General features: G+C 50.3%; 1 protein-coding gene and 1 non-coding gene across 9 annotated transcripts in view; one reads left to right on the forward strand and one right to left on the reverse strand.

The window, feature by feature from the left end:
- PPP2R5C (protein phosphatase 2 regulatory subunit B'gamma) overlaps positions 1 to 3,025 on the forward strand; it is a 127,233-nt gene extending 124,208 nt beyond the window's left edge. For 6 of the 8 annotated variants that reach the window (XM_042990563.1, XM_042990569.1, XM_042990564.1 and 3 more), the window contains one exon: positions 446 to 3,025. In XM_042990563.1, coding sequence (XP_042846497.1) covers positions 446 to 577 — 132 coding nt within the window. In that variant the 3' untranslated portion in view covers positions 578 to 3,025. Of the gene's footprint in view, positions 1 to 440 lie in introns of all 8 variants that reach the window. The other 2 variants (XM_042990567.1, XM_042990570.1) reach the window with 2 other exon arrangements.
- A 9,740-nt stretch (positions 3,026 to 12,765) lies between these two features.
- Positions 12,766 to 12,825, reverse strand: LOC122239846. Its single transcript, XR_006219224.1, has one exon. It is a non-coding gene; the product is annotated as a U7 small nuclear RNA (small nuclear RNA).
- Positions 12,826 to 13,217: the final 392 nt, after the last annotated feature.

Below are 13,217 nucleotides of genomic sequence, written 5' to 3' on the forward strand. Positions count from 1 at the left end.
CAAATTTGACAGAAGTTTGAGACCTTTGCTTGACTCCAAATCCAGCATTAATGTGTTTCTCTTCCATTCGTTTTATCCACCTCCAAAGGAAATTTCCACTTTCTGAACGGCTTCGGTAGCGGGCATCGGCATAAAAATGCCTTTCGTCCTCTTTGATGAAGTAGGAGGGTTTTGATAGCGATGAGGTTTGCTGAAACCAGTGGATTTGCAAGACAGAGGGGTGTGGAGTGCTGGGTGCAGAGCCACACTTTTTAGACCGGATTGCCAGCCCATCACCCTGGTGGTTAGGTCGTCTCCAACGGCCCAGGCCGTGGGGGGTGAGGCCCGCGCCACAGAGTTCTCAGGGCAGCCCTCGAGCGTGCGTGCTGGGCTCCCGGCCCACGGCTGCCCTCTGACCCCTGCGTGGCCTCGTTGGTCGCCAACGTCCCTGCATTTTTGATTCCAGGCCCAGAAAGATCTGAAGAAGGACCGGCCCCTCGTGCGCCGCAAGTCTGAGCTGCCTCAGGACCTCCACACCAAGAACGCCTTGGAGGCTCACTGCAGAGCTGACCAGCTGGTCTCCCAGGACGGGCGCTAGTCCCCCGGAGGACCGCGTCGGGCTGGGGACGCCTGCTCTCTCCTGGAGTCTGTAGAAAATACATCCCTTGTGTGCCATACAAATCAGTTACACTCAGAGTCCGAGCTTTTCTTCCACCCCGTTCTGTAGGCAGCGACACACTCTGCCTCAGCTCGAGATTAGGAGTTCAAACAATGGTGGCTTCCCCGATGTGTCCGTGGAGCCCGAGGGCCACCGGCCGCGTCCCCGGCGCGTCGTCTCGGCCCCGGCACGGCCCCCGTAAGACGGCTTCCCCAAATCAGAGCTAAGGAGAGCACCCTAGACATCTTCACGTTCGGCCCAGACGGAATTCGCGATCGTTTACCATAAGTGGTTCTGTGATCGTGTGGATGTGCTTCAGATCAGAGGAACACTTGAAACAGAGACGCATCGCGTATTCTTGAAGATTCTACAACCTCTTCGATTGTTTCCACGTGACTGTTGCGCCAGTAGTCAGTCGTTTTCTCTCCTTGCTCTCTCTCTTTTTTTTCCCTTTTCATCTCGTTGAAGTGGTCCTTTGCTGTCATCATTCTAACACAACTTACTGGGAAAAGTGACATGACAATCCTCGGCCACTGTGTTTTCCTGAGGTGTTTCTTTACTTTGCCTGATGACCCGTGTGCCGTGTTGCTCTCGTGTACAGCTAAAGCCATACTTCCAAGCCCGCGGCCCAGCACCAGGGACTCCACGAGTGAGCTCGTAGGAGAAACGTGTTTTTAGAAAACGGCTTTCTCCGTCCACCTTGACCGGAATTGGAATTTTAAAACGATGTGTCCCCTCTTTTTTTTTTCTTTGCATTTTTTTGTCTCTACTGACACACGGTTGCCCTTTAACGAGGCTCTTGAATGAATAAAATTCTCATCTCTAAGAATTGATTTGATACATTTTGTAGAAAGTTAGAACGAGACCCTCTTGAGCTCGGCCAGTCCGGCCCCCGCCTCTGGGCATAAAGTAACAAAAATGCCACCAAACGCCACCGTCCGTGCCGGGCGCCGCCCCGACATCCGCTGGGTGCCGGACGCGGGCCCGAGGGCTCGGACGGGCAGCCGCCAGGGCCGCGGTGAGTCCTTCCCCGCCGACCAGAGCACGCGGTATAAACACCTCATCAGGAAAAGACAGTGTCTGAGTTTCCATGGGTCTTCAAATGCTGCTATAGATCCACAGATTTCCCTGCATGTTCTGAGCTTTCTGTTTGAATGGAATCGCACGAGGAGAAAAACCCTTCGCCCGTGGTGCGTCCGCTCCGTATTTCTCTCAGGGTGGCCAGTATTTTGACTTCCTTATCCTGCTTGAAATCTATTTGAGATGTGTACTGCTATCCCGAGCAAGTGATTCAGTTTCCTTGGTCTGTGGCCTAAGATGCTATAAGTTCGTGTTAAATGTCGCTGATGCGCAGAAGATGAGATGTGGCTTCTCTCAGGCTGTCCGCTCTGACTCGAGGTCGCGGGTGTCCGCTGACACGTTGTGGGAAGCGGACCTGGGCCCCGGGCAGCTGTGACGCCCGCTGCTCCGGGGTCGCCTCCGTCCCTCTGTCCGCAACGTCTGTGTCCCCGCGTCCCGGAGGAAGGTTGCAGAGGGGGGTGGCGGGGTGGGCCCCGTGTTCGGAGCAAGGGCTCCCTGAAAAAAACCGCCCCAGCTGGAAGCAGGAAGGGCCACCTTGGGAGAAGAAATGCTTCCTGAGAAACTTGACAAGTACCTATCAATTGTACCATTATGAAATGTATCCTTTAAAAACAAAAAGTTTAGATGCCTTCTCCTTTTGAGGGAAAAAGGGTGCTTTTTATTGTATAAAGCAGCGTCTTATGTATTTTGATATACCATTGTTTGAACTTCCGTCTTTAGCTGATAGATCCTCAGATATCCTCGATTCTGGATGTTCAGTATGTGTGCGAGAGAGGGTCCTGGGAAGGCCCCCCCCTCTGCCCTCGGTAAAAAGCGAAATATCCTTGTCTGGGTGACTGTATGAAGCTCAGCCTGTAAAAACACCTTTTTTGTCGAGCTTTTATCTCTGCTCTTTATTGAAGACAAACATTCACCAAAAAGGGGGGAAAAAAAAGTTTTGAGAGAAACTAATTTTCTTTGACGAGAGTATTATTTCATATTTTGGCCTATTAAAGTTTTCCTAGTTAGTACTCAGATTCCCTGTGCTAATTGTTCGACTTCTATAAGATACACCATTTATTATATTATATAGATACGCCGTTTATCCTGCACCAAACTGATTTCAAAAGTACGACACTGAGAACAAACTGGTGACTGTTTTTCTTCGTAAAGTCCCGCATCCGGCATCTTCACTGTTTCCAGACTGTATCTGTACATCAGAAATGTCCGAGTGTCTTTTTAGTGTGGCTTTAGTATGGCTTCCTTTTAATATTGTACATACATTGTATCTTTGTTTTATGGTAATAAGTAATAAAAATGTAGACTTCATATTTTGTACAAAATGTCCTATGTACAGAATAAAAAAAAGTTCATAGAAACAGCAAAAATAGGTAAGTGGCACAATTATTTTTCTTTAGAAGATATCTGTAACTTTCCGCTTTAGTGAAATGTTAAGTACCTACATATTTTTTAACATTTTGTAATTCAGAACTTTTTGTTTCGACATTGTTTATGAAGAGAAAACTTCATACACTTGCCATTTAATATGCTCTTTTATCTAATTTTAAAAAACTCTAAAAATGGTGTATTATATGGACTAAATAAAGAACATGTGAATTTTACTGCTCATCATGAAGCTAAATTTAGCCACGGTGTCGGGCCAGCTGGTCCTGGTCACTATCGAGTTTCCCTCCGGGCTAGGCAGCCATGCCTGGGACACCGGCCGGGGGATGGGCAGTGTGGATGGAGTCCCTCGCTCCAGCCGGGCGTGTGCTGGGCCCTCCTGGGCTCGTCCCGTGGGCTCATCCTTCACTTCCCCAGGGGAGAGAGCAACGGTGCCTCTCTCCACCGGCTCTCCTCTCCTCTCCTGAGTAGGCACGTGTGAGTCAGAACACGGTTTCTAGAAATGGAATCATTTGAGCCCAAATCGTGATGTTTAAAAAGGATTCTTGAAAAAAGAAATGAATGTCTTGCAAACAGAATCGCTGAGAATCTGAATTTGGGGTCCCCCCCCTCTTCTTCACGGGGATCTTCACCGATCCCACCAATGCTGTTGATGAAAAGTCAACCAAAGACGCAGAGTCGAGTTGCTTCCTCAAGTCGTTGCCACGAGCCACCCATGCCCTTGGCTGTGCTTGGTGACCTTCCAGCGGCGGGTGGGGCTCACTAGTTCCCTCTCTCTGTCCCAAGTCTTGTGACCCCTCACGAGTAAAAGCACAGGAGGTGTCGCCCTGGGCCCGGGGGTGTATTGAAGGGGCCCAGCCCCCCGCGGCGCATGGTCCTTGCACATGGTAACTCCATGGGGAAGTTTGGGGAACCGCGCGTACCCCACTTCACCCCGGGCAGGTACGCTGGTCAGAGGACACCTTAAACGTGGCGCAGCAAGGAGCTCGCTGGGCCCTGGGACCGGGTGGTGGACCAGGGGAAGCCAAGGGTAGCACCCTGGGGCGCAGGAGCCCCTGGGAGAACCCAGTAAATGGACGCTTGCCCTGGTCTGAGTCCAGCTTCGTGCCGCCCTTCTTGCACGCCAGCAGGGGCCCCGGCTGTGTCTCCTTCCCCGAGAAGCGGGACCTTCGTGCTGTCGGGGGCTGCCCGACGCTGTGTTCCTTTACTTGCTTCTCGTGACCCGGCAAAGTATCTGCCCGTGTCCATCCTCGCTGACCGGTGAGGACACGGGCTCGCAGAGGTCAGGTCACCTGCCCAAGGTCACATGAGTACTCAATGGAGCTAGGTTCCGGCCCACGCAGTGTGGCCCCGGGGTCCATCGCCTCCCCTGAGGAACGCCTGAGTCCTACAGGTGAACACAAGAGGGCCACTGCCTGACTGTGACTTCACCTTCTGGAACTGGAGGGACCCGGAAGCCATCCAGCCCGGTGGCCCCTTCACATACACACTTCAGAGGCCACTGTTTTTACATAGATCTAAAGTTTGTAATATTTGAACTACTTAAAACTCAAACGTGTCATACCAACTGTCAGCCCTTCGGGGACCCCCCCCCAACTCATTAGCTTCTGTCCTCATCAACTTTATGATGTTACTATATGAACCCGTAAATCAATCAAAACATCAGCTCTTTAATATTTTGGTTTTACATAAGATTTCATGGGGGGGGTGGTGGAGAATGGATTCCACCATCAAAAAGTTTGAAATCCACTAAGATTAACTCTTTTAGGGAAGGAAATCGAAGGGGGAGAGTTGCTCTCCAGACTGTTCATGGCTGAGCGTTTCCCCACTCTGGCTCACTCTTGCGTCTTTCTGCTTTTTACAGAAGTTTTCTGTAAATTCCACAGCACTTTTCGGTAGTGGAGGAAAGAATCTCTTTTTTTTTTGGGGGGGAGGGGAGTGTGTGTGAGCAGGGGAGGGGCAGAGAGAGGAAGAGAAAGAGTCCTACGCTCAGCATGGAGCTCGACGCTGGGCTTGATTTCATGACCGTGAGTGAGATCACGATCTGAGCCGAAATCAGGGGTCGGACGCTTAACCAACTGAGCCACCCAGGCGCCCGTCTTCTGATCACCCCCAGTTCGGGGTACACGTGGCTTAGTTTACCCCTGTGGGGCTTTCAGAGACAGTCCCATAAATATAAGCTGGAGCCGAACTCAGCTTTGTGGTTTATTTTATAGGACGACGTATATCACTGATGACTAATCGATCACAACAGGTTTCTGACCCATCTGTCTTTCTCCAGTTTTATTGACATGGAATTGACATGCAGCCCAGTGTCAGTTCCACCAACGACCTGACTTGCATAAGGTGCTGCGAAACGAAGTTTCTCGTGAATGCCGGCCTCCTCGTTTAGCTACCCCAAAGAAAATCTGGATTCCTGAACTAAGAACAGCCAGTAAGAAACACTTTGTGAACACTCAGCGGTGCGGGAGGAGGAACAGCCGCGGGGTAGTGGGCGTCTCAGCTGCGGGAAGCCCCCCACCGGCCCCGGAATCAGACACGTACAGGGAATCGCTTTTCCCCAGCGGGTCTGTGCCCCAGCGGCGTCTAATAGAGGCACTCGGGCTCTGCCTGTCTCACGCACACGCACACCCCAGCGTGCTCCCGCCAGCTCTGTGCAGAATCAGGATATGAATTCGAGCGGGCACTGGGAATACATGGTAACACTGAGAGGTCAGCCTAAGGTCACCTGTCCGTCTCCGGCAGGTGCCGTCACCGTGGCACACTCTTCATCTCTGCCTCCAAAACGCATCTTCTAGAAACCTGCCTCAAACTCGTTGTAAATTTCAGGGCCCCTTGTAACCGGTGACGGCAAGGGGTTAGTCCCCTGCCCCTTTCCTTTGGGTTTCCTCCTGGAGCCCCAGGTTCCACTCCTAACACAAGGTAGATGAGCAGAGCATTGAGGAAGCTGTTCAGCACCCACGTAACGAGGCCGTGTTGGGACCTTGCTGAAAATGGGTTCCCTGATGGGTAAGTCAGCCCAGAGTGAGCGCACTGCCTGAGGCTGGAGGCCAGAGCGGGGCCATCTCCCGAAAAACCAGAGTGTGGGGCAGCGCTGAGCCCTCACGATCCAGGCCGACCCCCAAGGCCACGTTCGCTGGCTGCTCTTGAGCTCAAAAGGGAGCGATGTTGATAATAAGCCTTACTACTCGATGAGTCGTTTTCTTTCGATGTTGCCAAAATGCAGAGGACCCTGTGGTGGCAGTTTCCTCTAGGAACGCCGGAGGCTGCTGCTTCCGGGGCTGTATCCTGGTGAGTTTCAAGAAGACCAGGCCAAGAAGCCCCGCCACGTGGCCTGACGCCACGAGAAGAGCGTGGGAGCGGGTGGGTGTCGACCTGCCCGGCCGGCTGAGGAACTTTGGGGGGAAGGGCCGCTGTCACACTGGGGACAGTGGGGGACAAAGGTTAAAATCAGCAATAGGCAAAGCTGCGTAGGGCGGGGCCGTAGTGGGAGAGGCCAGGCTCAGAGCTCGGGTGTCCTTCCCCCGAGGTCGCTCCCCCCAGCGGCACTGCCTACGTGGTGCGAACCAGGGAGCCTTGATATCCAGACTGTTGGGTTGTTTTTTTTTTTTTCCTTAGGTCTACGCGTTTTGAGAGAAGGGAGAGAGCATGAGCGGGGGAGGGGCAGAGAGAGAGGGAGGCACAGAATCCGAAGCAGGCTCCGGGCTCCGAGCCGTCGGCCCAGAGCCCGACGCGGGGCTCGAACCCACGAACTGTGAGATCATGACCTGAGCTCACCTAGGGGCCCCGCTGTTGCATAGGGGTGACTCACATTGACGTGGCTGACCTTTGTGCCCAGCGCCCCCAGAGGTGCAGCCCGCAAGCCACGCCCCCATCACACTGTCAGCGTGGACCAGCCAGCATGGCCCAAGGCCCCCAGGGCGACAGACACTCCTCAGGCGGGGCTTAGGGAGCAGAAGCCAAACCTCTCCTTGGGCACCGTGAGCCCCTCACCGCACGGAGGTCCTTGCCCACGAGGGCAGGCGGGTTCATTCGCCGGCCGAGGCCACGGCGCGCAAGGGCACCGGCGGGAGCCCGACCCGCAGGGCCCCTGCCTCAGCCCTTCCCACGGCACAGCCGCGTGCAGACGACCACGGGAGGGGCCCGCTGGCTCCGATTCTGTGTCTCCCTCTCTCTCTGCCCCTCCCCTGCTTGCTCTCTCTCTCTCTCTCTCTCAATAATAAATAAACACTAAAAAGAAGAAAAGAATTCACTACAGGGGGCTGATAAGATCAGAGGTGGCATGTGATGCTTGAGTCCCCCAGGTGGGATGTGAGCTGGGGGCGGGGGTCACGCGCGGAACCCCCCACCGCCGCCGGGACACGCGCGCGGAGCGTTGCCAAGACCCGGCGAGGCCCCGAGCGCCATAAGCGCCGAGGGCGTAGGGGGCTGGGCCGCAGCAGCAACGGGAGAGACGCGGTGGCCAGGCAAGAACACCGAGGGTTCCCGGTCCTGAAGACGTGGCCTGCCGGGCACCGGGCGCGGCCCTGACGCGTGTTATCGCCTCCGTGGATCTTCGCACCGAGGCTGGGAGGCAGCCGGCGGCTGGAAACTCGGAGGCACAGGTGGCTCGCCGGGCTCTGCGTGCACCTGTCGTCAGCGAGTGGCAAAGCTACGGAAGCCTAACCCGGAGCTGCAGGAGTCCGAACACGGCTGTCGCCTGTCGCCCACCGCCCGCGACCTGGTTCTTCCTGGGACGTGGGTAAGAATCCAGGAAAGAGAAGCAATTTCTAATGTGGGCGGCAGGCAGCTAGAAGCCGGTGGTCCCAGTCAACATGATGCATCGGGCTCAGTCACTCGACAGACGTTTCTTTTCTCGAGCAAGGTAGGCCATCCTCCGCACCCGGCCACCTCGCAGAAGAGACCGGGGTTGAAGAGCTCACCGAATGCGGTACCGAGCACATGCGGGGGTGGGAGGCACCCAGCCAGCCCACCTGGAGCCAGGCGTTCCCAGAGGGATGCGTCTCCTGACCCGATCCAACAAGTAACACCAGGGCCAGGGGAGAGGCCCCTTCGAGGCTGGAAAGCGTGGGGGCAGAGGAAAGGGGGCACGGGACCCCTGAGCTGGCACGGCATCTGTGCCCAGGGGCCCGTCCACCACGCGTGCTGGGTGTGAAGTTCCGGGCAGGGCAGGGCAGAGCCAAGGGGCGGGGAGCGAGAGCAGGGCCGTCACCCTGTGGTCACCTGGCCGTAAGCACGGCCGAGGCACAGCCATCTACAGCAGACTGTTTACTGTGCACCTGCTATGTGCTCCTGGAACTTATTTCCTGGTGGGGAAAGGCAGACGAGAAGAGACTATCGGATAGCAGAAGAGTCGTACAGTCCCAGAGCGGGGCCACCCTCCTCTGATGGGGGTCGGGCGGCCTCCCTGGGGGTGGGCTGTCTAAGGGGGCACCGGAACAGCACGGATCTTGACAGCCTGGGGGCAGGGGTGGAGGGCGTCCCGGCAGTGGAGACAGGTGTAAGTCCAGGGCGTTTCGGTAACAGTGGAGACAACCGGACCCCGCGCCTGGCTGCCCAAAGAGAGTCCTGGGAAGGGGTGGGACGCTCTCTCGTGTGTTCGCTGAGCGGTCACAGACCTCGGCAGCAGCCCGCCCTGCTGGCCACGGGGTCAAGGCCGAAGACCACGGAAACGGGCCCAGCTGACTTCAGCGGACGTCTCGTGTTACGCACGACGGAGAGACACGTTCAAGATTCCCAAGAAAACGTGAGGCAAGAATGGTTGTTTGCTTTCTGTTTCTGTTTTTGTCTTTAGCCAGTGAAACTGCTCATCGGCTCTAAAGGGCACAGAAAAAGTTAATTTAATTATGGGTGCGCAACAGCTCCTTCCCATGAGCCCTTCCTGACGAGTGTCGTGCAGAACAAGCTTCAGAAAACCACAAAATCGTCAGAGGACTTTCCGCTTTGGTCAGTGAGGAGGGCCTCAGATGTACTCAGGTGTGGAACTTAGACCAAGGACAGAGCTCTGGGGGACCGAACACTAAGTCAGCGTCGCACTCTGGCATCCTGCACCTGGCAGAAAATGGAACAAAGGGAGAGTGAGTGGACGGGAGTGTGAGCTCAGCGGCTCCCTTGAGGGTGTCAGCTGGGATAAACGGTTAGGTTGGTGACAATGAGGGGGAGGGGAAAGTGGCTATTGGCTAGTTTCCGAGAATCCACAGACAGCGTCTAAGGAAGGAGGGGACAGGGTTAGCACGTGAATATATTGCTATAAAGACCACCGAAACAAGGACACGAGCCTTCCTAAATACCAAACAACGCATGGAAGCAGTTCACAGAGGGGAAGACGTCTCACACACGAAACAGCAAATAGAACATAAAGCATCATGACACCTGAAAACGTGTCACTGCTAACGAAAAAGTCTAAGGTTAACTCCTCTGTTGAAACGGAAAAATATGTATTGTTCAGATTGGCTAAAAAAAAAAAAAAAAAGGCCATTCTGTGCTATACTCTACATTTTGTGTTTATCTGAGGCTTGTTTGATAATCGAATTCTATTCTGGGCACAGCACCACCCCTAAAACGACGTGATCCAATGGAAGGATGGGCAAAGATATGTCAAGCTAAGACAAATTAAAAGAAAACAAAGGTCGCTGGGAATGCAAGCTGGTGCAGCCACTCTGGAAAACAGCACGGAGGTTCCTCAAAAAACTAAAAATAGAACTACCCTACGACCCAGCAATGGCACTACTAGGCATTTATCCACGGGATACAGGTGTGCTGTTTCGAAGGGACACATGCACCCCCATGTTTCAGCAGCACTATCAACAACAGCCAAAGTCTGGAAAGAGCCCAAATGTCCACCTATGGATGAATGGATAAAGAAGATGTGGGATATATATACACCACGGAGTATTACTCGGCAATCAAAAAGAATGAAATCTTGCCATCTGCAACTATGTGGATGGAACGGGAGGGTATTATGCTAAGTGAAATGAGTCAGAGAAAGACAAAAATCATAGGACTTCACTCATGAGGACTTTAAGAGACAAAACAGCTGAACATAAGGGAAGGGAAACAAAAATAATATAATAACAGGGAGGGGGACAAAACATCAGAGACTCATAAATATGGAGAACAAACTGAGGGTTACTGGAGGGGTTGTGGGAGGGGGGATGGGCTAAACGGGTCAGGGGCACTAAGGAATCTACTCCTGAAATCATTGTTGCACTAGATGCTAACTAATTTGGATGTAAATTTTTTAAAAATTAAATTAAAAATTTTAAAAATGTGAAAATAAAAAGAAAACAAAGGTCTCAATTTTGATATTAGGGTATACTTCGGGCCCAAAATATTATACAAGACACAAAAGGACATTTTATAATATTCCCGATGAATAAAGAGCACTGATCAATATCTGTGCCCCAACGTTTCATATGGAAACGAAAGCAGAAACTCATAGGTGCACACTGATAATAGGAGACTTCCATCTCTCTCTCAGATTCAAACATCAAATAAAAAGTTAAAAAATAAAATAAAGTTAGAAATAAAGTAGATCTAAATAAAATGAAAAGGTGGATCCCACAGATGGACATTAAATTCTAGTCTTTAAATCAGAGAACACCTCTTTTCAACTTCACCTGCAACATTTTTGAAAACTGATCACGACAAAAGAAAAGAAAACTGATCACATACTAAGCCACAAAAATCTGAAATTTCAAAACAGAGTAATACAACAGCACTCTGTGACAAAACTGGAAATTAAGAACAAAAACTCCCCCAAAGGTCTTTCCGCCTTGAAATTTTTTTTTAAATTTTTTTTAACATGTATTTATTGTTGCGACAGAGAGAGACAGAGCATGAACGGGGGAGGGTCAGAGAGAGGGAAACACAGAATCTGAAACAGGCTCCAGGCTCTGAGCTGTCAGCACAGAGCCCGACTCGGGGCTCGAACCCATGGACCGCGAGATCATGACCCGAGCCGAAGTCGGCCGCTTAACCAACTGAGCCACCCAGGCGCCCCCCGCCTTGAAATTTTTAAGCCACTAAACAACTCTAAGATCAAGAGAGAAATGCAGAATCAATGCAGCATTTAAAAAAAAAAAAAAAAGTAGTAGTAACAAAACCATGACTTGTCAGAATCCATGAGATACAGCCAATGTTGTACTCAGAGATAGATTCCTAGCACTCAAAACCCATATCAAAAGTGTTCAAGTAAGTTAAACGTCAACGTAAAAAGCTGCAAAAGAACAAGGTAGTATTTTTAAAAGCAGAAAGTAAAAGGATGTCCAACATCATTAGTTATCAGGGAAGTATCAGTTAAAATCATTATCATCTGTTGCTATACAGCAATAGCATGCACAGTGAATGACTATAATTAAAATCCTGACAATATCAAGTGTGGAACAACAGGAGGTCTCCTGAAGCCTTGCATCAGAATGTTTACAGCAGCTTTGCAATGGTCAAAAATTGAAACAAAATATCCATCAACTGTGAACGGATGAACAAGTTGGATACATCCATACAATGGAATACTCCTCAGCAATGAAAAAAAAAATGAATGAACCACTGATACAGTCAATGTGGATGAATCTCAAAAATGTTATTCTAAGTGAAAAGATACCGATACAAAAGGCTACATGATGTTTGATTCCTTTTTACGTGATGTTTAGGGGCAGGGGAGCTCTAGAAATCTGCGGTTGCCAGGAGCTGGGGTAAGAGAAAGCCACCACAGAAGGGCACAAGGCAGCTTTTTGGGGGCGATAGGGAAACTCAGCATCTGAATTGAAGTGGTCACTACACAACTGTATGCATTTGTCATAACTCATAGAACAGTAGATTTTAAAGAATAGAATCTTGCCATATTGAAACTATATCCCAATAAACCTGCCTTAAATAAATCAGCAAAAAAAATTTTTTTTAATAATAAAAAACTAATATTAGGTCCAAGGACCCGATGGTACACCAAGGGTTGGTCTGAAAAGAAAGCAGAGTGTAACAACAACAACAAAATTCGAATCATTCCAAAAGCAATACTTCATTAAGAAAAATTTTTGAATAGAATTTTTTCAAAAGTAGCAATTAGGAAAGAAAAAAGTAGAAATTTAGTGAATTAAGGTTGAAACCAGAAAAAAGAAAAATTGATAAATTATTTTCTTTTTTAAGTTTATTTCTTTATTTTGAGGGGGAGGGGCACAAGTGGGGGAGGGGCAGAGAGAAGGAGAGACAGAATCCCAAGCAGGCAAGAATCCCAATCACCAAGCACAGAGCTGAGGTGGGGCTTGAACCCACGAACTGTGAGATCATGCCCTGAGCTGAGATCAAGAGTCGGGTGCTTAGCCAACTGTGTCGCCCAGGTGCCGCCGATAAATTACCTTTTTAAAAAATCAAAAGGTGGGGCACCTGGGTGGCGCAGTCGGTTAAGCGTCCGACTTCAGCCAGGTCACGATCTCGCGGTCCGTGAGTTCGAGCCCCGCGTCAGGCTCTGGGCTGATGGCTCGGAGCCTGGAGCCTGTTTCCGATTCTGTGTCTCCCTCTCTCTCTGACCCTCCCCCATTCATGCTCTGTCTCTCTCTGTCCCAAAAATAAATTAAAAAAAAAAATCAAAAGGTAAATAAGTCACTAGCCAATTTGTTTTTTTTATTTTATTATTTTATTTTTTTATTATGGGGGGATGGGCAGGGAGCAGGGGTCTTCCAGTAAGGACTGAAAAATCTGCTAGACAAATTCTAAGAGATGTAACACTCAGTTTGGGTTTTTTTAATGGCATGGGTGAACCCCTAAACATCCAAAATAAAAAATGACAGAAGAAAAATAACCATCAATTCAGAAGACATTTTTTTAAACCATGAGACTAATCTGCATAACAATAGGAAAATAAATTTGAAATGGATAATTTTCTAGGAAAATATAACCCAAACTGACTCCAGACAAGATAGAAACTCTAAATCAGGAGTTAGTGAAAAAAAGTTTTTGAAGAACCTTTCCTTAATAAGAGAACCATGCTGTGTTAATCAGGGTTTTCCAGAAATACAGAACCAATAGGATGGATGGATAGATAGATAGATAGATAGAGGATAGATAGGTAGATAGATGATAGATAGATAGATAGATAGATGATATAGATAGATGATAGATA

The sequence above is a fragment of the Panthera tigris genome, chromosome B3, assembly GCF_018350195.1.
Source record: "Panthera tigris isolate Pti1 chromosome B3, P.tigris_Pti1_mat1.1, whole genome shotgun sequence".
Lineage (NCBI taxonomy): Eukaryota > Metazoa > Chordata > Mammalia > Carnivora > Felidae > Panthera > Panthera tigris.